General features: G+C 35.0%; 1 protein-coding gene across 7 annotated transcripts in view; it reads left to right on the forward strand.

Moving 5' to 3' along the window:
- The window catches only part of HMGCLL1 (3-hydroxy-3-methylglutaryl-CoA lyase like 1), an 88,990-nt gene that overhangs the window by 21,614 nt on the left and 42,752 nt on the right, over nt 1-24,624 (forward strand). For all 7 annotated transcript variants that reach the window (XR_014898213.1, XR_014898214.1, XR_014898212.1 and 4 more), the window contains exons 2-5: nt 3,667-3,744; nt 4,733-4,840; nt 10,397-10,492; nt 12,390-12,538. Coding sequence is in view for 4 of the 7 variants with exons in the window: in XM_085324850.1 (XP_085180976.1) it covers nt 3,667-3,744; nt 4,733-4,840; nt 10,397-10,492; nt 12,390-12,538 (431 nt within the window). In the remaining 3 variants the exon portion in view is untranslated. The remainder of the gene's footprint in view (nt 1-3,666; nt 3,745-4,732; nt 4,841-10,396; nt 10,493-12,389; nt 12,539-24,624) is intronic.

The raw sequence follows: 24,624 nt of genomic DNA on the forward strand, positions 1-24,624 counted from the left end.
TTAGATGAAAAATTTTTTATAAAGTAATTTTATTCTATATTTTTGCTGAAATGGGAAAGATTTTCATGACATGCTTAGTGATATAAATACTTATGTATTGAATACTTGTGCATTTCTCTAACATTCACCCTTTTTGGATTTTCTTAAAACATGCAAACTATTTTTTCATTTTTATATTTATTTTCTGTGCACTATTTAATGCCATAGTTGAAGGTACCTAAAATCCTCTAAGTATGTCTGACTGTTTGTTCTGAAAATTCTTTTTTTACCCCAATGGTTGGGGTAAACTAGAAACTAGGAACTAGATGCCTTCCTTGATCCTGGACATCTGAGTCCTAGTTAAGGTCTAATGCCCTCTAGACAGTAGAAATATACTTAAACTTTACATAGGTTCATAAAGACTTCAGTCTGTTCTGTGCATTTGGAGTTTGCCTAATGACTATGGCTAGCATTTGGTCCGGCACGAAAATAGACTGGTCACTTCTTCAGCTGTGTTTTTAAGTGATGTTCAGTCTGCAAGTCTGGCACAATGATCAGAAGACTTTCCAAGCGAGCAGGAAGTCTGTTTTCATTTCCTTCCTAAAAACACTGTCAAGTCTTCAACTTCCTGGAAGAATGTCCTGACTACTACCTTAATAAATAGTTGTGGGATATGTGAGATTATGGTGAAGATGTACTTCTTGCCTCCTCTAACTGAATTTGGGTCACAGAATGAGAAAAAGGCTAGTCATTTTAGCAGAAAACAGAGTATGTAGTGATACAGTTCCTGATTTATTTCTGAGTTTTTTTCCAATGATTATGGACTGTAACATGCATTAAGAGCACACAAGGGACTGAATCTAAGCATTCTGCATCCCCTTTTCTTGCTTTTTATCTAAGCTTCAGCAATACTGCACAACAGAAGTTATTAGTTAAACTGGAGATGAGGAGGATGAGAACAGGAATTTTGAGGTGAGTAAGAAGTTGGAAATAATGTTAAAAGATTTATTAGGCTGAAGGGACTTTACTGGTGGAGTTCCTCAGATCTTTCACATATTTCTTCAATAGTACTAGACCAAATTTATGGAAATAAAGTATGTTTATGCTAAAATAAAGTAATCATGTTAGTCCAAATATTTTCCCTCCGGAATGTTAAGGTGGTAAGATTTGCTGATGCCAGAAAGTCAGGAGATGTTGTCRGTAGCACACTGGATACCACACAGGAGGAACTGAGTGACCATGAAGGCAGGAGAGATGGAAAGTAGGTTAAATTCAATGCAAAGCAAGGCACTTGTGGACTGAGAGTCAGGAAGTCTACTCTAAGCTCTTAGTTCATCAGCTGGGAAAAAGTAAGGATTTGTCAGTAATGAGGCTTTGCATTTCTGCGTGGTGGCTCTTGTGAGAATCATCTTGTACACACTTCTCAGTGTTATGTTTGAGAATGGTGAATTCAAGGTGGGACTAGAAGGGTCCCACAGAAGGGCTACAAGGAAAACCTAAGTGAAGACCCTATCTTATGAGACTTGGACTATAGCTGAATGAGGTTATACACCTGTAATATCACAGATGGAAAATAAAAATGAATATTTTTGAAACAAAGTCAATACTCGCCTTTCTGCAATATCCATTCCAAATTTCTGTTCTTTGTGAAATCCAGCGACTCCAGCCATCCCCTTAAATGGTTATGTGAATGGCTACTGAAATGGCACATAATACAGCTATATAAACTTTTCTGTAAAGGCAGATACAGCTCTTGATTTCAGCAGAAGCTTTACCACAGTAGAAACTGAATAGAATTTACATGAGTTGGCTTAGAAATTAAACATTTTTGCCACCAAAGTTTTATGGACATTTTTCATGTTCTAAATTAAGCTCTGGTTCATATAATCTGTTTTAGCTCCCTTTATTTTCAGTCACAGCTTTATTCATAGCACAGCTGTGGCATTTGTCGTGTAACAAGAAGGATCTGATAATCATGATAGAACCCAGATTTATGCCCTTAGTGCTTAAGCTGTGCCATATTCACGAAAATAACCTTTTTTTTTTTTAAAAAAAAGAAACAATATGCAACAGATGTGAAAGTTTTACCTTCACATTTAAGTAGGTTTATGCTGTCAGTGAGTGTGGGCTTAGCGCAGCCTGACAAAGTTTTAACTTACCAGATGTTCCACGTGATCCAATAGATACTCTGCAGCTGTTTCCCATTCTTTTTACTGTGCCTGGATAAATATACAGTGAATGCTCTGAAATATGTTTATTGTATTTTAGTTGGTATTGTGACTGTTACCGTAGAGAATTTACTTTAATCCACGGGCTCTGAAATTGGTGATGGTGATGGAAGAACCAAAGGTGCTGTAAAAGTATGGTGCAGATGGCTGTTTTTCCATTACTGTGAGGAGAAACCGTCAGCCATTTGGTTGAAACTACACTGATGATGCTAATAAGGAAGGGATGAAAAATGTTTTTTTCGTCTAGTCGTGAATGTAGTAAGATTAGTGGTCCTATTTACGCATTGCAGAAATGACTTCTTGAGTCTACTTCTGGTTTCTGTGAAAGCTCTGACTTCTGCATCTGGGCGTCTTTCCCTCCCAGTTGACAGTTTCATTGTTCCAGTGGAATTTAACTGTCAGGGGAGGTCATGGTTGTAGAGGGAGCGGCAGGCTCTCAAGTAGCCAGCACTAATCCCATCAAGGGCTTGAAATATTGAAATGAGGACACTGGATTGGATTCTGTATTCAGCGCAATACAGAAAGTGGAGTGTCTCCCTGAGCTCCTGATGGGGCTGCGTGTGTATGTCCCCTCTGCTCATATAGGTCCTGGCAGGATGGCCAAAGAAGTTAGCCATTTGATTTGTTTTAGAAGGCACACAATTTTGGGAGGTCAGTCTGAGCAACTACTATGAACTATTTCAAGACTTTAAAGCCCAGGGTACTTTAACTGCCACACCTGTCAGTTTGATTCAATAACAGACCAGCTAAATAATAAAAAAAGGAGGTTTCGTTTCCCTTCACCTGCTTTTCTGCTTTTGTTTCTCCTTCTGCCGCCTCCAACTYCTTGTGCTTTCCTTAGCTCTTTGACCTTGCTGCTGCCTTCCCTCTCTCACTCTCAGCCTCCTAACTTTTCAAATTGGTTCTTACACCTGGAAAATTCTTCCTCTTGTCTACCATGGACCTTCCCTGGCCTCCTTTAAATCCTTCTTTAAAACCTTCATTTTCAAGCAGAGGGATTACTTTCATCTTTCATTAATCTCTTCAACATTTCTCGATTTCTCTGCTCTGTTCAGATTTATAGCCTTGTCTTGCAAACATTTACACAGAAGTAACTGTTTTGCAAATTGAGAACATTCAGTTAAAGTTTGGAGGATTGGATCGTTTGGAAGCGTTTTGAAGTGGGACTATTTCTCACTTTGTAAAACACAATTCTCATTTATGGTTTTATATATGTCCTTGTAATAAACATTCATGGCCTTAGAGGAGCAATGGAGCATGCATGCAGATAATTTTTAACTTTTTATTCTCTAATTCAAAGTGAGGAGCACATTCTCACAAGTTTTTATGGGTAATGAGCAAACTTACTGTTGATAAAATGACTTCATACCCAGAATCATATAAGAAGACACATACAAGCTGTATCTTTGATCTTAGTGAGCTTCGTTGTTTTGTGTTCATTGTGTGATTTTTGTTTCAGGAATCTAAAACATCTGGACTGCCTGAGTATGTAAAGATAGTAGAAGTTGGGCCAAGGGATGGCTTACAAAATGAAAAGGTAAGCTTTTCCTGTTTTTTTTCCACATGGATATAAACGTTATTACTATTATGCAAAATAGAAATATCATTTTAATCATTTGTCTTTCATTAGGACAAATAAATGTATTTGTAGGTTTATATACTAATGACTTGTACATTAGTATAAAAATATATTACTACTATCAGATGTTACCTCATACTTACTTCTTGCTCTCCTTGATTAACTAGCTTTACTGTTAGTCATCCTTCATTTTTGCTCTGAAATTTGTCTTGTTAACCAATTACATTCTGTCATAACATAATAGATGAACATCTTGAAACAGAAGCTCTCTTTATGTCGTGTTCATGCTGCATGTCCTTATTGTAATAGTAATAATACAGTAGATTTAATCATACTTCTTGTTGAATTGGTGAATTCTTCTTATGAAAGAAAAGTACTCTTTTTATAATATTATTTGCCCAAAGAGTGGTAGGGAAGTGTGGAAGAAGATTAAAAGAGACTCTGTAAATTGGGTGCACGTATCAAAGCAGTCACCTCTTTCCGTAAATAAACTAAGCTTCCATACGTTGTTGTTACTAATGGCAAAGATATTAACAGTGTTAATAGTGTTAATAGAATAGGAGAATTACTCTACCTCAACTGTGGGGCTTTATTTTTCTTTTTCCTTTGGCTGGATTATTCTGTATTACTATTTCCTTTGTCACTTYTTTGGTATGCTGGTATTTGATTACTAATAATCAGTGAGGCCAGATCTATATGCAATTACATGGAAGTACTTTCACATTCTTTTGTAGTGGACAAGGAATAGAATAGAATAATGTACACTGCTTAGTGCTTTTCTTGTGCAGTAGTTTCCTACTGTCAGTAAAGGGCATAGATGTGGTATAATGTGTAAGCATAGTTCATTACTTTAACAAAGTATTGGTTATGTGCTAAGAACATTTCTCTTCCAAAAGTTTACTACTGCATGAAATAACTTTACTATAGTATGTCTCTATGTTCATAGGTCATAGTCCCAACTGATATCAAAATTGAGTTAATCAACCGGCTTTCCAAAACAGGCCTGCCTGCAATAGAAGTGACCAGTTTTGTTTCATCCAAATGGGTGCCTCAGGTATGTAAAATCATCACCATTAGAACTATTTAAATTTAAATGCTACTCCATGCGATGGAGTTCTGTAATGTTCTATTTCAGTATACAAGAAAATGAGACAGAAGTGATCTGTTGTTTTTTGTAAAATATGCGCAGTGTATGTACAGTTTTATCCAGGCCCCCTGAAGTTGGTCAATTGTTAAAAGTAGTAAGGTGTCAAAGAATATATATATACCTTTATCTATCTTTCTCTCTATCACACATGTTATATTCTAGTGAAAAATACCAAGATACTGCAGCACAGATATTTCCTTTTTCTTGGATGTTCACCAGGTTCTTTTGAATACTGATAAAGTTTTAAAGCTGAAAGAACTTCTAATATCTTCATCTATCCATTGAAGGATTTATTGGAACATGAGAGCTTTCCAACTATAAGGTGCTCTGCCATCTAAGGTTATCACAGCCCTGATTTACATGCCTGTGGGGTCATCTGCAGTACATGCAGACACAATTAGTGTCCGAAAAATGGGTTTTAAGAAAAACCAGCAAGCTAGACAGGAAGCAGGTTAAATCCAGTCAGTAGAGTTAGAGAGTAGCAAGGACAGGTGGCTCCACAAAGGATGGGGAACTGGGAGCCAGGGTAACAAGGTGAGCGGAGACTGGCCTCACTGACAAAAGGGCAGTCCTACCCAAGAGCAGAGCAGGTCTGATGAAGGTAGCCAGGGAAGCCAAGCATACAGATCGGCAGACAAGTGTGTAGTGATGAGGCAGATCCAAGGTCAAGCCAGAAAGTCGAGTCTCTGAGTCAGAGTCAATCAACAGAGCTACAGTCAACGGCATACATAGCCAAGCATGAGCTTGGCTGTGATGCAACTGCAGTGTTTCTCAGGCAGGGAGGGAGCATGAGAGACCAGCTTAGGAGTTGCCTCTTAGTGAAAAGGGATACTTCTTAGCAGAGCTGTTCAGGGGATCCTCTGCTGAACCTTCTGATTTTTTGCTGAAGAGGTCCAAGGCTGGCTGAGGCTTATCAAGCTGCTTTCATTTTATCAATGAGCTGGCCTTGAGTGCAGGCAGCTAAACTCTTAGGAGAGGAGCAGTGCACTCTGAACCCTGATAAACAGAAATGCTAGGAGTATGACTTGGAATGATTACCACATAGGGTGTGAGAAATATTGGATGTGATCTTCACTTTACAAACAAATAATTTCAAAGGTGAGTCCAAATTTCCCTTTTACAGCACTAGGCTATAGAAGCAGGTGAGGAATGCATATGTGTGTGCATGTACAAGGGACAGCAATAAAGGGAGAATGTGAGAATTGGGTTACAGGATGCTGAGAGTGGATAAAAGGTGGAGACAACGTGGTAAAGGGTTTTAGGATGCTGAGTGTAGACACTGTGACAAAGACTCAGGAAGATGAAGTGGTCAGGGTATAAAGTACTGTGTTTGAGTATCTGGTTGAACAGCAGTGGGCATGGTCTCTGTGGAACATGCATGGTGGAGGGGACCTCCTGTGAAAGCAACACTAATTCAGAGCCTACAATCAGAGAAGAGAAAGCTAGGTCAGTGAGTGTACAAACAGAGGAGACTTCATAGCAATGCTCCCTGACACCAGCCAAGGGAATAGACACCCCAGGCCTAGGAATTGTGTGGAGTGTCATGGAAATTTGACACTTTCCTGAACCCAATCAATTTCCTTGAGTATCTGCTGTGTTAGATACATTGAACATTGGAACATACTGCCCAGAGAAGTGTGGAGACTCCATCATTGGAGGCATTCAAAACTCGACTGGACACATTTCTTACAAACTGGCTCTAGCTGACCCTTCTTGAGCAGGAGGGTAGGACCAGATAGATGATCTCCAGAGGTCCCTACCAACCTCAGCCATCTATGATTCTGATTTTCATGTATCTCCACCATGCAGTTCCTCTTTCCCAAACACTAACATGAACATTCACACACATACAGACACATGTGCACTTGTATGGTGAAGGATGCCCACTGAGGGAGCGGTGTTGCAGGTTCTACATGGATTTTGAATGTATTCTGAAAGAGGCAGAGACTTTTCACAGTAATCAGTAATATACAGAAAATTGTTCATGCTCAGTGCTATGTTGTACTTGTAGAATAGAGACAAGGGAAGTACTCCTGTGTTTTATTTTGTACTTTATTTATTTAAATATTTGATCAGCTGTAACTAAAGAACTGAGGTTATAGGTCATTAATATAATTTAAAGTTGTTCCTACCTATTTCCTACTCTTCTGAGAACTAATAAACATTGATGTAAAACAGAAGAGTCACATACTTCTTTTCTTTCCCCTAAATAAAATTTAATTTTCCACATTGGGAAGTGTATTTGGAAGATCTAAATTTGGGACTTTGATGTATGTGGTAGTAGTTAGGCACCTTAGTTATTTTACAGATCTAGCACTCTGTCAGTGGCCATACTGAGTTTTGATGAATTGTAATAATTTGCTCATTACTTTTCCAGAATTAATTTCTCTTTTTGYTATAATTCAACAGAAACCCCAACCTTTCTAAAGTCAGCAGCAGAACTATATTGCCAGTAGAGGTGCCAGGTTTTCATTTGAGATTTAATGCTGCAAATTTAGGTGTAGTCCTGAAGTATAATATGTAGCCTCTGTTTGTGCAAACTTAACTATTGCATGTAGGTAAAGAAATAAGTGAATCCTTGTTTATATAATACAAACTCATCTTCAAGAAGTTACATACTTGCAACCACAGAAACATTTGAGTATTGTCTGTTTAGTAAGGACTACACATGTTATTTGAGAAGTAAAACTTGAAATTAATTGATACAGAAAATAATTTTTGATGTTTTTATTGTCTTCTCTCAAAATATACAAAAGGTTTACTCATTTTAACCTGAGAATGCACTTTGGGACTGGATCGTGTTCCAGATTTTCCTCTGAGAAAATGTGATAGGCTCGTGCCTTACCTTGCTCAATAGCTAATAGAGCAGGCTGGCTATACAGCACTCTGTAATGGACTCTTGATTTATTTCAGTATTCCTGAGACCACTAATGCAAGGCCCAAAGAAATGATAAAATGAAAGGGGAAAAGAACAGTGACAAGGCAGAATTCTCTGTTGTCAGCATTGCAACAATGTACTTTGAGATTGTTTCCATTAGAAGTGCTTAGGCTAGGTTTTTCCAAGGCCATCACACTTTGTTGCTGTTGTACAGCAACAGAGAATGATGTAGGAATTAAAAATATGCGAATAAATCAAAGGTAGATTTCTTCTTTACWTGTTTAACTGTTTGCTTTTCCTGTGAACTCTTAGAGCACCAAATTTAGCTTTGGTTTGTCAGTTTTGGAAAAAAAAAAAACAACAGTCCTTTCTTATCTTAAATTCAACTCTGTGTTTATTTTAATGGCTTAATTTGTGTTTAATTTTTTTTTATTTGAATGATAAGATTGTGTTGCTTTGTTAGGGAGTGCAGTCTTGACTTTGTCTTTTCTATGTTCCCTTCTTTTGTCTTTTCATAGGTCATGGGAATAGAATTCCTCATTATGTTTAGATCACTCATTCACTTATTTCTTTTTTTTTCAGTATTTTAGAGCTCTTTTATGGTTTCCCACTCAGTGTTTTTTTTGGCAAAGATTTTCTTGCTGAAAAAAGCTAAAAGAAAAAGTTCCCCAGTAGCAAGGTGCCATATAAAACAGGATCCCACACCTATAACTTAAATGGCCAAAAATTTTAAATACCTACTATTAAAAGCTTATTTTTAAATAAATTTGGAAAAGAAATATTTTATTACAATTTAAAAACTTGTAACATGCAATATGTGTTAAAATAAGCTTTTTCTTACAGGAAAAATAGCAATAGGACAAATGTAATACACAAAATATTACTTGGATCTGGCAGCTTTATGCTGTTTGAAACACTCATTTTGGTTTTCTAGTATATTCTAAGTCAGACTATAATTTTAAAGTATGGAATTAGTTCCAACATTTGCCATTTAATTAATCATTTAGTTTCAAATATTTTTCCAATTCCTGAGAAATGTAGATACTGTTTCTATTAAATTAAGGAATGAAAATTTGTTTTTTAAAAGAGAAGACATGATAGAATATATTTTTGTGAGATTATCACCTAAGTTAGGTGGTCACACTGATTGACTTTATGTAGAAACAATTACAGAAAGTTACTTTGTGCCGCAACTTAATTCTTGATGAGAAATTAGTTGTATGTAGTGATAAGGCTATGTTGGATGTGCTAGCATTTTTCTGGTATTTTTAATACATCTATTTTTGTAATAAGAAAACAGTGACATGAAGATTCCAGGATGCTCATAGTATTGTCTCGTAATAATATGGTATAATTTAGTATCTCTTATATTTAAAAATGAGATACTACAAAGCTGTCAATGTATTATCCATTGTAAATAAGATGTAACAAAAGCTTTGTTGTTCACATATCTTTTAATAAAGTAGTCCTAAATTGACTTTTCATCAAGTTGAGAAGAATTAAGTCAGAAAGGCAATTTAATACCAGAACAATTATTGTTTGCTTAGAAGAGATGACCATGTGAGAACTGATATAAACAGCACTGAAAGCACTATTCAGATTTATTTTTTTTAAATCTCAAAGTCTTAAAGACATGAAATTATGTGGGATATGCTTTATTAGCTTTATTGTTTCTAGACATGGGCACTATTAAAATATAAACTCATTTTTCTTACACTTTTTTCAGGAAAATGTGTTAGTCTAAACAATCTACAGTTTATTACATGAATAAGTCTCTGATTAATCTTCTTGATTAGTACATGGATCTATATTTAATCATGAGTGTGAAAAGCGTAAGTATATCCTAAAAAGACAGTTTTCTTCAGAGGGACACAGCTTACTCAATTAGATACTATGAATGAAAGCAGATGTTTGAATAAGGTGATTTTATTTGACCTGTTCATAACATGTTATCTGCTATAATAAAACATTTTTTTTTTCTGTTCAAAGGAAAATTCTAAGTATATTAGGAAGTTACACTATCCAAAGAGCTGGATTTTACTATATTTTTTTTAAGAATAGTGTTGTGACTGGTCTTTTCATACATACTGTTTGCCAAGTGGAGTACAGTTCAGGTTCAATTACGTTTGAGACTGTGAAATCTTTTTTTAGCCATTTTCAGTCAGATTGATTTTTTTTGGAAAATTTTGAAGGTTTTGATAGTTTTGAAATTTTCATTATTCTGTTAGTTCTACTGGTTGGGTCTGCTGAAGTAGGTTTAAAATTGCAGTAATCCACATGATCACAAGTTTATCAATACATATTGCAATGCGTGTTTTTACAGAAACACTCTAGAAATTTTATCTCCAGTTCTATAATAATATAGAATTAGAAAGCTTGCACCTCAAGTATTCAAAAGTTAAGAAATGTAAAAAAAGGGTCATTGTACAATCTATATTTAACCACTTTGCTGTTATACTTTTTTACAAACTATATGCCTAATCAAGACAAAAGTACAGCATAATTTCTGCTTTACTATATAAAAATCAGAAAATAACTGATAATCAACACAACATATTTTATCTAAAATATTTTATTTATTTTAGATGGCAGATCACAAAGAAGTAATGAGAGGCATTGAGCGGCATCCTGGAGTCCAGTATCCTGTTCTCACGCCTAATCTTCAAGGTTTTCATTCTGCTGTAAGCACGTTCCTAGAAGATGTCTACAATTGATGCTTTCATATTTCAGATACTTTCAGTCCAGTACCAAAAACTATTTATTTAATATCATATCATAGAATCATAGAATCAGTAAGGTTGGAAGGGACCTCTAGAGATCATCTAGTCCAACCCCCCTGCTCAGCAGGGTCACATCCAGGCGGGCCTTGAAGATCTCCAGAGAAGGAGACTCCACAACCTCTCTGGGCAACCTGTGCCAGGGCTCCGTCACTCTCAGAGGGAAGAAATTCCCCCTCACGATCAGGAGGAACTTCTTGTGCTTCAGTTTCTGCCCATTGCCTCTTGTCCTGCCACATGGGACAACTGAAAAGAGTTTGTCCCCGTCCCCTTGACACCCTCCCTTCAGGTACTTGCACACATTGATAAGATCCCCCCTCAGCCTTCTCTTCCCCAGGCTGAAGAGGCCCAGCTCTCGCAGCCGTTCCTCAKAGGGCAGGTGCTCCAGCCCTCTGATCGTCTTTGTAGCCCTACACTGGACTCTCTCCAGTAGCTCCATGTCTCTCTTGTACTGGAGAGTATACCCTGTCCTGTTAGAATTAAACTATATGTTAATGAAAAACTATCAGTTTCAGTGGTGAAAAATGACCAAATTTACAGAATAACATTAAATAACTATTTTAATAAACATTTAATTTAAAAACATTAAATAACATTAAATTCCTATTTTAACAGCAATGTCAGTCAGTCTTTGCAAATTGCTATGACTGGTGCTCCCATAAAGACAGAAAATTCCTTTTCATTCTTTAATGTGTTAGTTGTAGAAGAGTTTCTGAAGAATGGGTTTTTATTGGAAAGTAGTGAGACAATTAAATGAAAATGATTTGTAGGATTGTATTAGATTTTTTAAATTTCAAACCCATTTTAGTAGAGTTCAAAAACTGTTAAACGTTTCAGTTCGTAGAAGACAAACGTTCAAAATGATAAACTCAGAAGTGTTTGAACTTAAAAAAAGACCATTTCAGTCTTCTTAAAGCAATGCATTTTGATAGTCAAATATTTACAGATTTTTTTTGTTTTCATGCTTTCTGTACTTTGTTTAGATCGAAGATAAGCCATATTTGGGATGCATACTCCTTGTTGGACATTTATGGCTTGCTCTGATTCAGTTTTTATTCTGCAAATGCGACCTATGTACACAAGAGATTTAACTGTAGCAGTGTAATCAGATTTATAGTACAACACTTAGTCTGCAATGATAGCAGTGTGAGTTGAATTATATCTGCTATATCTCTATACCCTATTTGGTGATATAGTCAAAGTAAAAGAGTTGTGAGTGAGTCCCGAATTCTTTTTTTGTTGATATTTATTTTCTCCCTCCATTGGAAAAGAGTTTTGTTCTTATGAGTTGCTTAAGCTTAAATGTTATTCTTCAGAAGCACATATTGTTGCCGCTCTAGACATGTGCTGGTCATAGAGCTCGTCCTAAGCACGAGAGTGACTTGCTGCCATTCGTAGAGAGGATGGATATTTCACACAGTTTATATGATATCCTTCTTTTCTGAAAAATGAAATATTTGTATTCATCACTGTTATTTTCATAGTTGGATTTTATATATTTCCTACATCTTAATAGTTGACGTACATAGATGACATACATAAAAAATGTATGCTTATCAATTGACAAGATGAAAAAGGAAATATGCTATAGTGAAATGAATTCATAAAATTGGTTTTAATCTCTTAGCATGCAAGTAGTTTAAAGAACACTTGGAATTAAAATTGCATTTATACTGTAGTTTTGGGTGAGACTTCTAATGTACTTAAGACTAAAACTCTAGAATATCTTACAGAATTAAGCATTTAATTTAGTCTTTAAATATGTTGTTACTCTTCTATTTTATTGAAATATATCTTTCAGATTGCAGCAGGGGCTACAGAAGTCTCAGTATTTGGTGCAGCATCTGAATCTTTTAGCAAAATGAATATTAATTGTTCAATTGAAGAAAGCATAGACAAATTTGAAGAAGTTGCTAAAGCAGCAAGAAATATGAATATTCCAGTGCGTGGGTAAATATAAAGATTCTTAAATAATTCATAGTTATTGGAGTCGTTTTTGCAGTTTCTTTTTCTGTACCAGTAGAAAAGTATGCTAAAAATTTTTTACACTTCAATTGAAATAACAGTCTTTGTTATGAAAATGTTTTATAAAAAATTGAATATATTTAGTATTTTGCTCTATATTTTGTAACTACTATTGGTAACTTTAATTTTGTTTGAAAACTGGAAAAAATAAGTTGTTTTGTATATAAATAGCCATTTTATTATAGAAATATAGTCAATTTTATTTCCACAGATGACAGAATAATTTTTTTTATGTGGCTAAGAACTTATAACACTATTTGCTGAACCTTTAAAAGTAGTCTGCATATTTTTATTTTATGTAGTGTTGGTTATACATCAATTCATACATTATARAATCAAGATATAAAAATGATAGAACACATTTATTCCTACAAAAAAAAATTGATAAAAGTCTGGAAGCTCCAGTGTTGAAGTATGTGGAGTCTACAGTGCCTATAACTCTTAAATCTTTTAGTATTTATCTTTCTCTGAGTACTTTCTTTTAAACTTGAATTACTCCTGAATGATACTGGCCCTTGAGCAGTCTCTCTTTTTCAGACGTATTTTCTGTTGCATTACACAAAACTGTATCTTTAAAGTTATTTGTGAAAGTCCTTGTGAATGCACAAAGGCTGGATTTAAGGGGAAAATCAACAGTGAGATCCACTGGCTATTACTAAGAGAAACTACATCAGGTTCAGGAGGTGCCTGGACTTGAAACTAGATAGAGATAGGTACCTCAGAGACTCAAGTGCCTGAAAACCTGTCTGGGAATAATACTGGGATCTCTCTTTCCTCTGGAAATAGCAATGAGGTCATGCTACTGCTCACTTTTTGCATAATACAGTGTTAGTTGGAGCATTTGCCTTGAAAAAGGGAGATCTGAGTTCTAGTTCTACCTCAACCTCAGGGATTTTTAATACATATCTTATACATGCCGGAGCCTTTTCCCCTGGCCTAGTTAAGTGTTTTAGGTGAACAGTTACTGGATAAAGAAATAAGAACATTCACTGGATTAAGAAATAAAAGCTTATCCCAGAATCGAAATACTCTACCTACCCACTAATCTTTCAGGTAGAATCAAACTCTGTCCTCCTGACCTTTTACAAGAGGTCTGTTGTTTAAAAGGTCTTTAGCATTACTCTTTGCCATGTTTTTCTGAAATTAAATTTGGTGCTGAGAACACAACTAGCAAATTGGATTCTGCTGGAGGATTAAGCTCAGAGATACCTAAATTTTAGGTCCCAAATATGTGTAGCAGACAGGCAGTCACTGCAGAGAAGACATAACCTTAGGCACTGGTGAAAGTTTTAAGTAAAAACTTTCGTTTTCTGGTTTTCTCAGATGTCTCAGCATATCAGGAAATAGTTTCTGTTTCATATTCCTATATTTCACTAGCATAATAATTCAGCCAAATGGTACAACAGAGCCAGGCTACCATCAAGGGATTCCTCAAGGCTTGTACACTGTCTGTATGTTTGAATAGCTGTGAATGTCAACAAATGGATGTTGCAACAATAAATGTAAAGTCATGATGCAGAGGAAGCTCCCCTGTGGTGGACTCTAGATTGATGTTGGAGCATAAAATAGTAAGTTGTCTTCTCCACCTTAGTTTGTATGTGTTTAATAAAGCGGTAACCTGCTGCTTTTCTCCCCATAATGTATGTCTAAGGCATTTGTAGCATGCCAGTAGCAGTTATTCTGGCTGTTATACACTGATGTGATGAAAATGACTGTTCCTACGATAGAGTTTTACAGTGACAATATATTTATTGTCTACTGTGGCAGAGAGAAAGAAATAAGAGGCAGAAAATTGTCAGATAGAAAGCCAGAGCAGAAAAAGAGGAAAGAATATAATAATGAAGAACAAGAAGAAGGAAAACAAGAGGGCATGAAGAGAGGGGTATAAGGTACCAGGTAATGAATCAAAGAGAAAAAACACTAACCCAGAAATGAGGAGAAATGAAAAAAATGAACTCAGGGAAAATATAATCAAATTATTTTTTAAAAGTGTGTACTTTGTGCATCTAATACAGAAATCTGTAATTTCACACCAGTATGCAAACCTAGGCAACCTTCACACAGCACCGTATATACAAGATGTTTTTAGTAAGTCTGTCATGCCATGTGCAGTATGTTACACGATGCTTCAACACTAAAATGCTTAATATCAGATTTATTACAAAGCATGTACATTCAAAGCCATGAATGAAACTGATTTAAGTTGACTCCATCTGTTGTTTTCTTCTTCATGCTTACAGGTCTAGGCAAAGAGAATCATGCAGAATCAGGAAGCCATCAAAAGAATCATTGTATTTGTGCGATTATAACCAAGTCAAAAATCCTTTAGAGAGAATAATGATATTGAGGAGAAACTAAATTTATATTACAGCTATTTTCACCACAGGATTTTGGCTTTGGAGCTAATTTCTTCTAAAATTAGTTTGAAGCATCAAGAGATAAAATGCTGGACTAAAGTTATACTTTAAAAATCAACAGCTACCAGGAAAAGACTGTCTGATACTTGTCCAGGGGGGTCTAAAGTAATTGAATAATGAAATAGTTAATCTACTGTGAGTCTATTAAGAATCTAAATTGGAGAATGTGGGTCCTTATTTCATAACAAAGAAAACTAACTGATGTAATAATTCTCAGCATCTAAAATATTGACTGAATATGGATTTCAGTATATGAATATACTGAAAGGAAAGTGTTGAGCATGTTAGTAAGTTAGAAGATAAAGGAGAACTGGTGAACACAAACTGTTTGGACTTTGAGTGCCCTTTTAAAAGATCCCTCCTCGAGATCTTAAAAGGAAACAAAAAAGTTACTGATGAGAAGTAAATTGTTGCTATGCGTTAGAATCTGGATAAATATGTTTTTCAAGAGAATAATTAGGAAGTATTGTCATATGCTGAGTCTTTTCACTCTATTCGTACTGACTGAACTGCACTACTTGTGGGTAGCAGAAATCTGTGAATCTCAGACTTAAGGATTGTTCAGAAACAAAAAAATCAAAAGGATTGTTTAGTGTCCTTCTACCTCAGTACTTTCTATTAAACTGTAGTGTACTGTTTTTGGTAGAGTAGAATTTTGGAGACCAGAAAAATATAAGCAATTAGCAAGAATGTACAAATACAGAATTCTGGAAGGATTTTTAATGGTAGATATCATAGGACTTTAACAAAACTCTGAAAGTAGACTTACAGCTTCTAATTAGTTAAATGAAGAATAAGCATCAGTTTTGGATTCCAAATTGAGAAATTAAGTAAATCTATTTGCAGCACCTCAGATATTTATGAGGGGGAATATTATGGAAGGAGATCATCAGTTCCAACTTATTTCTAGAAGACTAAAACCTAATTTCTCTTGTACCACCCAAAAAAAGTCTGCAGCGTTGTAGGGAATTCATTAGGATTTGAGTGGAAGTAGTTCATTAGTTCCCAAATATTGCAATATGCTTAAGAAACTTTCTAAATCTACTCTATATACAGTGTAAAACTCCACAAGCATTTATTATATAAAACACAGGGCTTCCCCTCCCAAGTGAAAATGGTGAAAATGAGGTGTAGGAAAGATAATCAGAAAGTCAAACTTAGGAACAGCTTTGGTAGAAATATTCATTGCAATCAAGGGGTGGCTTTTTCCTGGAGAGGTAAAAAAAAAAAAAAAAAAAAAAACTGCTATCAAACCTTTTAGTTTATGATCTTCTCCTTTATTTAGCTGCTACTGAAAAGGCTGTTTTGAGTGGCAGATTTGGGAAATGACGTTTTCCTAAAACATTTGTGCATCCAATGCAAAATTTTCTAAATGCTAAAACAGGCAGGGCTTTGTGGCAAATTTTTCTTTATGTCGTGTTCTTTCCAGACTTTTATTGGAAAACTAGAATTTGGGAGTTTCTGTTGAATCCTGTCAAAGCCAGTGTTTTAGAAATAAAACGTTAGGATGTTAAATACTTCGGTTTACGTTTAGTATGTTGAATTGGTACTCATTATTTGACTGATTTTTTTTAAATTCAAAGGAGAAGATTAGTTTCAGATTTTATTTTTTTGAGTGGCTTCTATTTAATTATGATAATTATATGTTTTTTACAGCTATTGTTGTAATATGAGGCATCTAAGTCTGAGCTTGTCATCCTAAATTTGCTTTTAGTTATTGGATAGGCAGCATTCAGGCTATTTATCATATGTGCTTTAAGTCCCTACCTTTGGATAAGATGATTCACCCTTGGGATGATCCTTCCCTTTCACTCTAAAAGAGCTTGGATCCTATCCTCTGTTAGTAATCCTGTAGATGGCCTATCTAAAACATCAGATATTGATGATTTTCTTTGATATCTGAAGTTATAACAGATGACCTTGATCCTACCTGTGCATAGACCAAGAATTAGTACCTTGAAATTTATGATAATTACAATAGATATGTAAAATATRATAGATATAATAATATTTTGTGGCTTAGGGTTAGTGGTACAAGATAACAGAGAATAAAGCAGTGGACAATGAGTGCACTCTGTGCACTGAGAATTTTTTCACCCTATTAGAGGACCAAAGCAAAAACCTACAGCCTTTGCTTGAGCAAACTCCCATAGCTACAGTTTGGCTTCTAATGTAAATTTTGTAGGCTAGATATTTTGTCTGAATTATGTAGTAAAAGTATTAGTATGCATAGATTGTATTCATATTATTTTCAATACAGAGATTGTTTCCTTTCTAAAGCACAATTGTTTGAAGTGTTACTTATTTGCAGGAAATGGATAATTTAGTGCTTTACCCTRACTCCTTACTTGTGCAGTTGACAAATACTTCAGAAAATAATTTTAAGGAGTTCAAATTTTATTTCCTATTTTTACTGGCAATTTAGAATTTATGTAGTGGTGTAAATCATTGGCAGTCCTTGAATCTTATGAAAAATGCACTCAAACAGTTGAAATCAAACTTTAAGCTTTTGCATGTCGTACTGTTGCTACAGCTGCACTAACATTGACTCGATCATCATCCAGAAAATTTATGTTGTCAGCTGTCACATTTAAAATCTGTAGCACAGTACACAGTTTTCTAAATGTTTACTAAATTAGTTCAAATGTTTATGAAGAATTGAAATCTTGCATATGGTCTTAGAAGTTAGACCATTTATTAGTGTCATAAAGAGTTTTTTATTTTTATTTTCTGTACATGCATTAAAATTTTATAACATCTGGGACACATTCTCTGGAGACACTGTGCCAAATCAGTGTTCTAAACTGTGGTCAGCTAATGACTACTATGCATGTTTTGCATGTGAAATGGCACAAAATACTGTTGCTTTCAGGATTGCATCTTTTAATGCATAATTCAGATACTATTAAAAATATTACTAATTTTGCAGTGCTTAAAGGTGAAGCCAAACAGCCAGAACTGGTGGAAAGCTGTGGCATGTACTAACTGCAAGTAGTCACTTGAATTGTGTTTTAATTTAAATGTAATGTATATTTAAATATAATGTATAAAGAAAATGTTAGTTAAATGCATTCTAGTTAAGCTATATTCCTCTAAGTGAACTATTCCAAAATCTAAAAAGACACAGAAATAAATTACAATTACTAATAGAAGAACAAGTTCCTTGGGTGGGGTAAAGTAAGGAGTCCTCTGTCCCCGTTTTCCCACAAATGGAACTTCAGCACATGCCTTGTGTGGCRTAGTTTGGAATAGTTTCGAACTAACTTCTGTTAAACATTCAGTTCTGTATATGACTGTTTAGTCTTAGTGCAAATTTACTGGGAATATAAAAGCCAAAAATTGTTGTTGTTTTTCTTTTTTCTGTATCAAAAAAGTACCTCTTTGTGACCATGATTTAAAAACCATCTTGGATACTTATGTCCCAATCCTGAAAACATTTTGTGTGAGTAGCCCTTCTGAGGCCAGCTGGACTACTTGAATGTGTAAATGTGAATGTGCATGCAAATGTTTAGAGGTTCAGTGTTAAAAAAACAGATGGAAATGTTTGCTGTAGAATAACCATTTTAATTTTGAAAAACCTTTCTTTAAGAAGCTACTGTGTCATAAATTAGAGCACATGTAATCATACATTAATTTTAAATTAATGTATGCAATTCCTTTAAAATTTATTTTGTAGGCTATAACTTTTAGGAATGAATAGTATGATGAAGTTCACAATACATAGAAAAATATTGAAATCTATCAACATTTAGCTTGTATTTGTCTTTGTCTAAAATGCAAATATTGGTTGATATACTTGAAATACAGTAATAATATTTGCTATGACAGATAAGTACCACACTGATTATTGTTTTGCAGTATTATTTAGTATATTTAAATACCAAAGCTGATACTTTTTATATTATTCTTCAGTAACGATTACAGGTTATTGCAGATAACATTTCCTTGTTAATGATAGGAAAGAATTATTATTTTATTTCTGTGATAATGGATAAGGTAGGATGTAAAATAATAGAAATTATCTAAAAAAATCAATTTGGTTGTATCGAATCTGCTAGTGATATTTTGATTTATTTTGAAAAAAATGTATTTTGGAGAACACATTGATTTTAAAATGCTTTATAACAAATAAATCTGGAAAATAATAATCAACTATTTAATTTGAATATTGTTAGAAAATTCTGACTATCAAGATAATCTGATCTTTGTAATTCAGTTTAATAATGCCCATTTTCCTTTTCTTCAATACAAGACATTTGACTGGCCTTATAAGACTATTCTAGACTGTATTTTATAATATCTAATCAGAGGTACCGTGAGATAAACTCCAACAATACAGTCTTGTACAAATCAATGCACTTCAAAGCTATATGTGTTTTATAAATACACTCAGAAACTTTGAATTCAATTATTTTCTGGCATTCTGGAATACTTAGGGCTGAAGTACTCCTTCTTATTACATTAAACTCCTCTTTTTTGACTACATTGTGTAGTTCTTTAACATCCTCACAGTTATAGCAGGGTGTTTACACTGTTATTACTGCTTCAGGTATTTACTAAAACCAGCTAACACCTTCATGTCACTATAAGTCAGCCTAAACTTGAGACTGTGCAAACAACACAATGTAAACAAGCCTTTAATAGAACTGGAAGCAACACTTTTTAGTGTGTAAGTGGTAAACAAGTCTTTATGCTTACACTGTATTAAGGCAACTGCTCACAGTCCTCTGGCATAGCTTGAGAACCCAGAGACTCTAGGATGTGGGGAGTTCATGTATTTCTCTGTACTGGGGACAGGTTAAGAAAAAGATGTAGAAGCCATTATGGCAACTCTATTTTACTGGATGATTACACTGTGAAGGAAAAGAGTGTTTCCATAGGAATCACTTCATACCATATTTCACACATTTTTTTCTTTTTTCTTTTCTTTTCTTTTTTTTTTTTTTTTTTTTTTTTTTTTTTTTTTTTTTTTTTTTTTTTTTGAGAAAGGTAGAAAGTGATACTTGTTGGCCAAAGGAGATGGTTGTTTTTGTTTTTTAATACATGACATCTGAAGAAATTCAAAGTGATTTCTGTTTCTTCAAAAGGACAATTTAAAATTAGACTTTAAATGTTAGTATCAAATTGTAAGATAACAATACAGTATGTTTGGTGGTATGTTATTGACTGGTGCACAGATAATCAGTTACACTAAATTGGGAGTGCTTAAGTGACCCTTTGATATAGTAATAGTTTTGCTCTGTTTTTAAGTGGAAAGTTATTTTTTGGCATCTTTTTGCACAAACTGTGACAGTGTTTCTGGGCATTCAAAAAGTAATAGCAAATATTATTATCATAGGTTTTGCTTTGAATAGCATATATGTTGTTTATAAGTAAGTACTAAATAAAAGGATTTTTTTAACAAAAAATCAAATGTGGAAAAAAATCCTGGCCTTATTTACACATTTTGGACTTGGCTTGAAGATTCCGTTTCTGGAAGAATCTCCTTTCCCTCCCCTCTCCTTACAGTGACGATTGCCTGTTTCTAACAAATGGCTTCCTCTGAAAAGAGACAGAATATATCAACCTTAATATTCACCAAATGATCAGTGTATACATTTTAGCACGAACATCCAATAAAAATAAATACATCTGCAGTGAACATGGTAAATTATATGCGAACTTACACTATAATAATAAACAGGAAACAGCAGCATCTGAGTCTGCAACTGGCTTCTCAGGAGGCTCCATGCTTCCAGCTGTGGGAGCAGCTGTGGATCTGGCTCTGAAAGTCTTGCTGAAACAAGCTGACAAAAGGCTGATTACAACATGGAGTTCAGTTTCTACTTGGATTCATTTTGCTTTTAACACACTTCAGATATGAAAAGTTAGCTCATTTAACCTGTTTGTGGTTTTTCATCCTGCACTTCACAATCATTGGGCTAGTGTGGGGATTATCACCATTCCTAGTGACCTTGATCACGGGGACCATATACTTTCTATACCATTTGTAGAACATTGCAATTTGGTTTTGGCTTATTGGAAGAAATTGAAAACTCTCTTCCTTTCCTTTTCCTTCTCCTCCCCATCCCCAGAGTCTGTTCAGCATTTTTTGTCCAAAATATACAGTAAATTGTTGAACTTAATTTTTTTATTTTTTACTGCTGCTATATGCATAAAAAACAACTTATGAGACAACTGAAATATTCACCTGCAGTGAAATCTGGAGAACAGGCAAGAGTCTGGGTAAACTCTGCCTGGTGAAACAAGCAGAGAACTACTTTTTATCACTTTTTTACTATGGGGAATAATTCTGATTTCACAGAATCTGATCGAAAAAAAACAGCATCTACTTGTGTTTTCCTAGAGCACCTTTATAGTGCAACCTTCGCATATTGCAGGTCCTTCTTTTCACCTGTGGTTGCMTGGGCTCTTTTCTCGATTTTACACTAAAGACATGGTTAAGCTGCTAAAAACTCTGGCCTTGATTCAGCAAAGATTTRAGCACATACTTAGAATTAAATACTTCCATTGCAGAGTCTGCTTTGTGAATGCTCAGAAATTTGCTTCTGCTCTCATACTGTGGAGTGTCTCTGGTGAATATCTTGAGACCAGGAYAGCCTTTTTCATTAGAAATTTGCTTTTTTTTTCCTGTCCTGCCATCTTTTTAGAAAACAGCTGTATTCTTCAACTTAATTGAATCCCCAAATTGAATCCCAATTGCCTCTGTAACTCATTGCTCAAACTCTTCTCTCTGTTTCCTTTCTTCACAGGGAATCTTGCTCATTTCTCCTAAGGAAAGATAGATATAATATGTTCTTCCTTTTGTCATTCTATTCTCCCTCCCTCTGTAATCCTTCCTCTTTCTTCTCCTCCACTGTCAGAGCAGCAGAAGTTTCTTGTCTCTTTTCTGTCTGTACCCCTTCCACTTGCCCCAGTGACCCCACATTCTGCTCTCCCTCTTATTTCTTCCCTCCCCTACTCTCTTTCTTAACCTCTAACTATCCTCTGGCTCTTTTCCACTGCAATATAAGCAAGCATTTGTCTCTTAAAAATTTCACCTTTGACCCCACTCGGTTCTTCATCTTGTATCTCATCGTCTATCTCTTCTTCATTCCTAAGCTCATTGAAGGCGCTGTTTATAATTACTGTCTGGAGACCCTCTTCTGTGATTCCCTCCTATAACTCCTACACTTTGGCTTCTGTTCCTTGCTTGCAACTGCAACAGCTCTCACCAAACTCCCCAATGACAAGATCTCAGAAACAGTAGTCTATCCTCATTCTTCTTGACTTGTCAGTAGTATTTGCTGCAGTTGACCAGGGTCTGCTTTAAAATTTTGTCCTCTCTTGCCTTATGTGGCTCTGTCTTCTTGATTTTCTTCTTTCTAACCATTCCTTCAGCATGTTCTTTGGAGTTAYCTCCTGTTGTGGAAGGGCATACGTGGTGGTCTTAGAGCTCTGCCTTGGCTGGTTGCATTTCTCTTTTTATGCCTTATGGCTTATTTCAAACAGCAAAGAGAAAATGTAACTGCCAAATCTATCTATAGATAACTGATCTGGCTTTCTATTGAAACCTATCTCCTCTCACTGAAACTTATTAATTTTTGCTGTTGCACAAATGCAATTACAAAGCACTCCACCCAGAGATGCCTTGAGTCTAGATGTCTTGGCAAATGCTCAGAGCAGATAGTTGATTATCTCCCTCATTCATGTAGACATGCGTATTTTCTGCTTTTGTGTGATTGGCTCTCTGAACCCTGCTAGCTGTACCAGCCCTTCTCTGCCTCTGTTCCAACTWGTATTGCTTCTTCTGTAAATGACTGAAATTATATCTTATTTCAATGTTCAAATGTTATGTTCAAATGAGAACATAACAYGACCTTGTTGAATAGAATTCATATTTTATGATCTCTACTGTAAATGCTTCTTCTGATGTGTGTTTGGAATGTATTTAAGACTTTTACAACCTCATTTTAGGCATTTCACTTTCTTTGTCATTGCCATCAAGTGAGTCCCATTTCTATTGTTCCTGTCCCTTCTTCATGGAGTCACAGTACTTTTTTGTACAATGTCATTAAATTTAATGTTATTATTATGCTTCTACTTTTTATGTCAATTCATTACATGAAAAGATTAARTAAAAATTGTGCCAAACTCATCCTCAATGAACTCTCCTAAAAGGAATTTTTTTTTTTCTCCGTAGGACTTCCTATTCTCTCTGTTAGGAAGTTCTTTACTTGTCTAATTCCTTTAGTAATCCTATTTTCTCCTGTTTAATATTGAATATTAGTATCCAGATAGATTATATCTACCATATTTTCCTTGTTTAAAATTTTAGCCTAAACACAATGGGGTAAGCATGCAGAGAGCTCATAATCTCAAATAGATTTGTGTACTGTAGAAGACAGATTCCTCAGGTCGTCACATACTTGCATACCCCTGCAGACTCAGCTGAATTACGTGAGCTCAGGCAAGTTTCTGCTAGTTAGTGAAGAACTACAGGGAGTATTTCTGCGTTCTATAGATACTGTTTGGCCTGCTTTTAGTTTTGTTTAACCCATTCCAGATGTCATTCATGCCACATTATCACTACCAACTTCAGGTCTTCTTGATAACAACATATTAGGAACATGTAAAATATAGCTAATTAGAGGGAACAAGCATATATTGTATGTTTTGCTTTTTTCGTGTGTGTGTTTAATACTGTTGCTCACTTATGAGTGTTGTGACTTACATTGCAGAACAGTTTCAGTAAAAGTCTGTGTGTTCTCTAACTCTAGGTATCAGATAATTGAAATCATGCCTACTAGTCATCTGCACTAGGATTATGAGCAGGATGCAGTGGACCCAACCACTTTTGTGGAAACAAAATTCATTTCCATTTCTTTGTCAGGGCTAATAAGATTCTTTTTAGATTCACAAGCTGCTTTTTTCTTACTGCTAGTTCCACTGTGCAACACCATAGCTTCACCTATTGGAATGGAATATATTCTACATGTTAAAATGCTGATAATTTTTTCACAATTTGTTTTTGCCAGCTACTCATTCTGATTTCACATTCTATCAATTCAACTGCAAATAAGCAATACATCCCTTACCCTATGGATCTTGACTACTTCCATTCAATCCAGTTTGCATTATACAGTGTATAATTTTTCATTTTATTCTTCAATGTTGATGCAAAGGGAGTGATGGGGAATTGAGGAAGGCTTTTGTTTTCCTATTAAGCAGTTGAGAAACCTCCCTTTGGGATTGCGGATCTACTTACCTATGAATCTGTTGTAAATCCCTTTACAGCCACACTTATTTTGRTTTTGAAGGCCTGTTTTTGGTTAGTTTAATCTTATTCCTAATCAATTTAAGATAAACAATTAAAAGTTTAATCGGAATTTCATGGCTTTTAATTATCATTAAAAAAGGAAATTTAAACCAAATTCTACATTAACACGTTATTAAGACTGAACAATGAAGGCTCAGTTGTGGCACTTTTCGTACTTTGTGGAGCAGATAGCTGCTGAGAGACACAGTCTAGTTTCTCAGTTTCCTCTTGTCTGAAGCCATACCTAAGCACTGGAATTACCATTTTTCCAGTGGCACTAGGATAGAAATGCCAAC

Source organism: Rhea americana, unplaced genomic scaffold, assembly GCF_003343005.1.
Source record: "Rhea americana isolate MKP2758 unplaced genomic scaffold, rheAme1 scaffold_94, whole genome shotgun sequence".
Lineage (NCBI taxonomy): Eukaryota > Metazoa > Chordata > Aves > Rheiformes > Rheidae > Rhea > Rhea americana.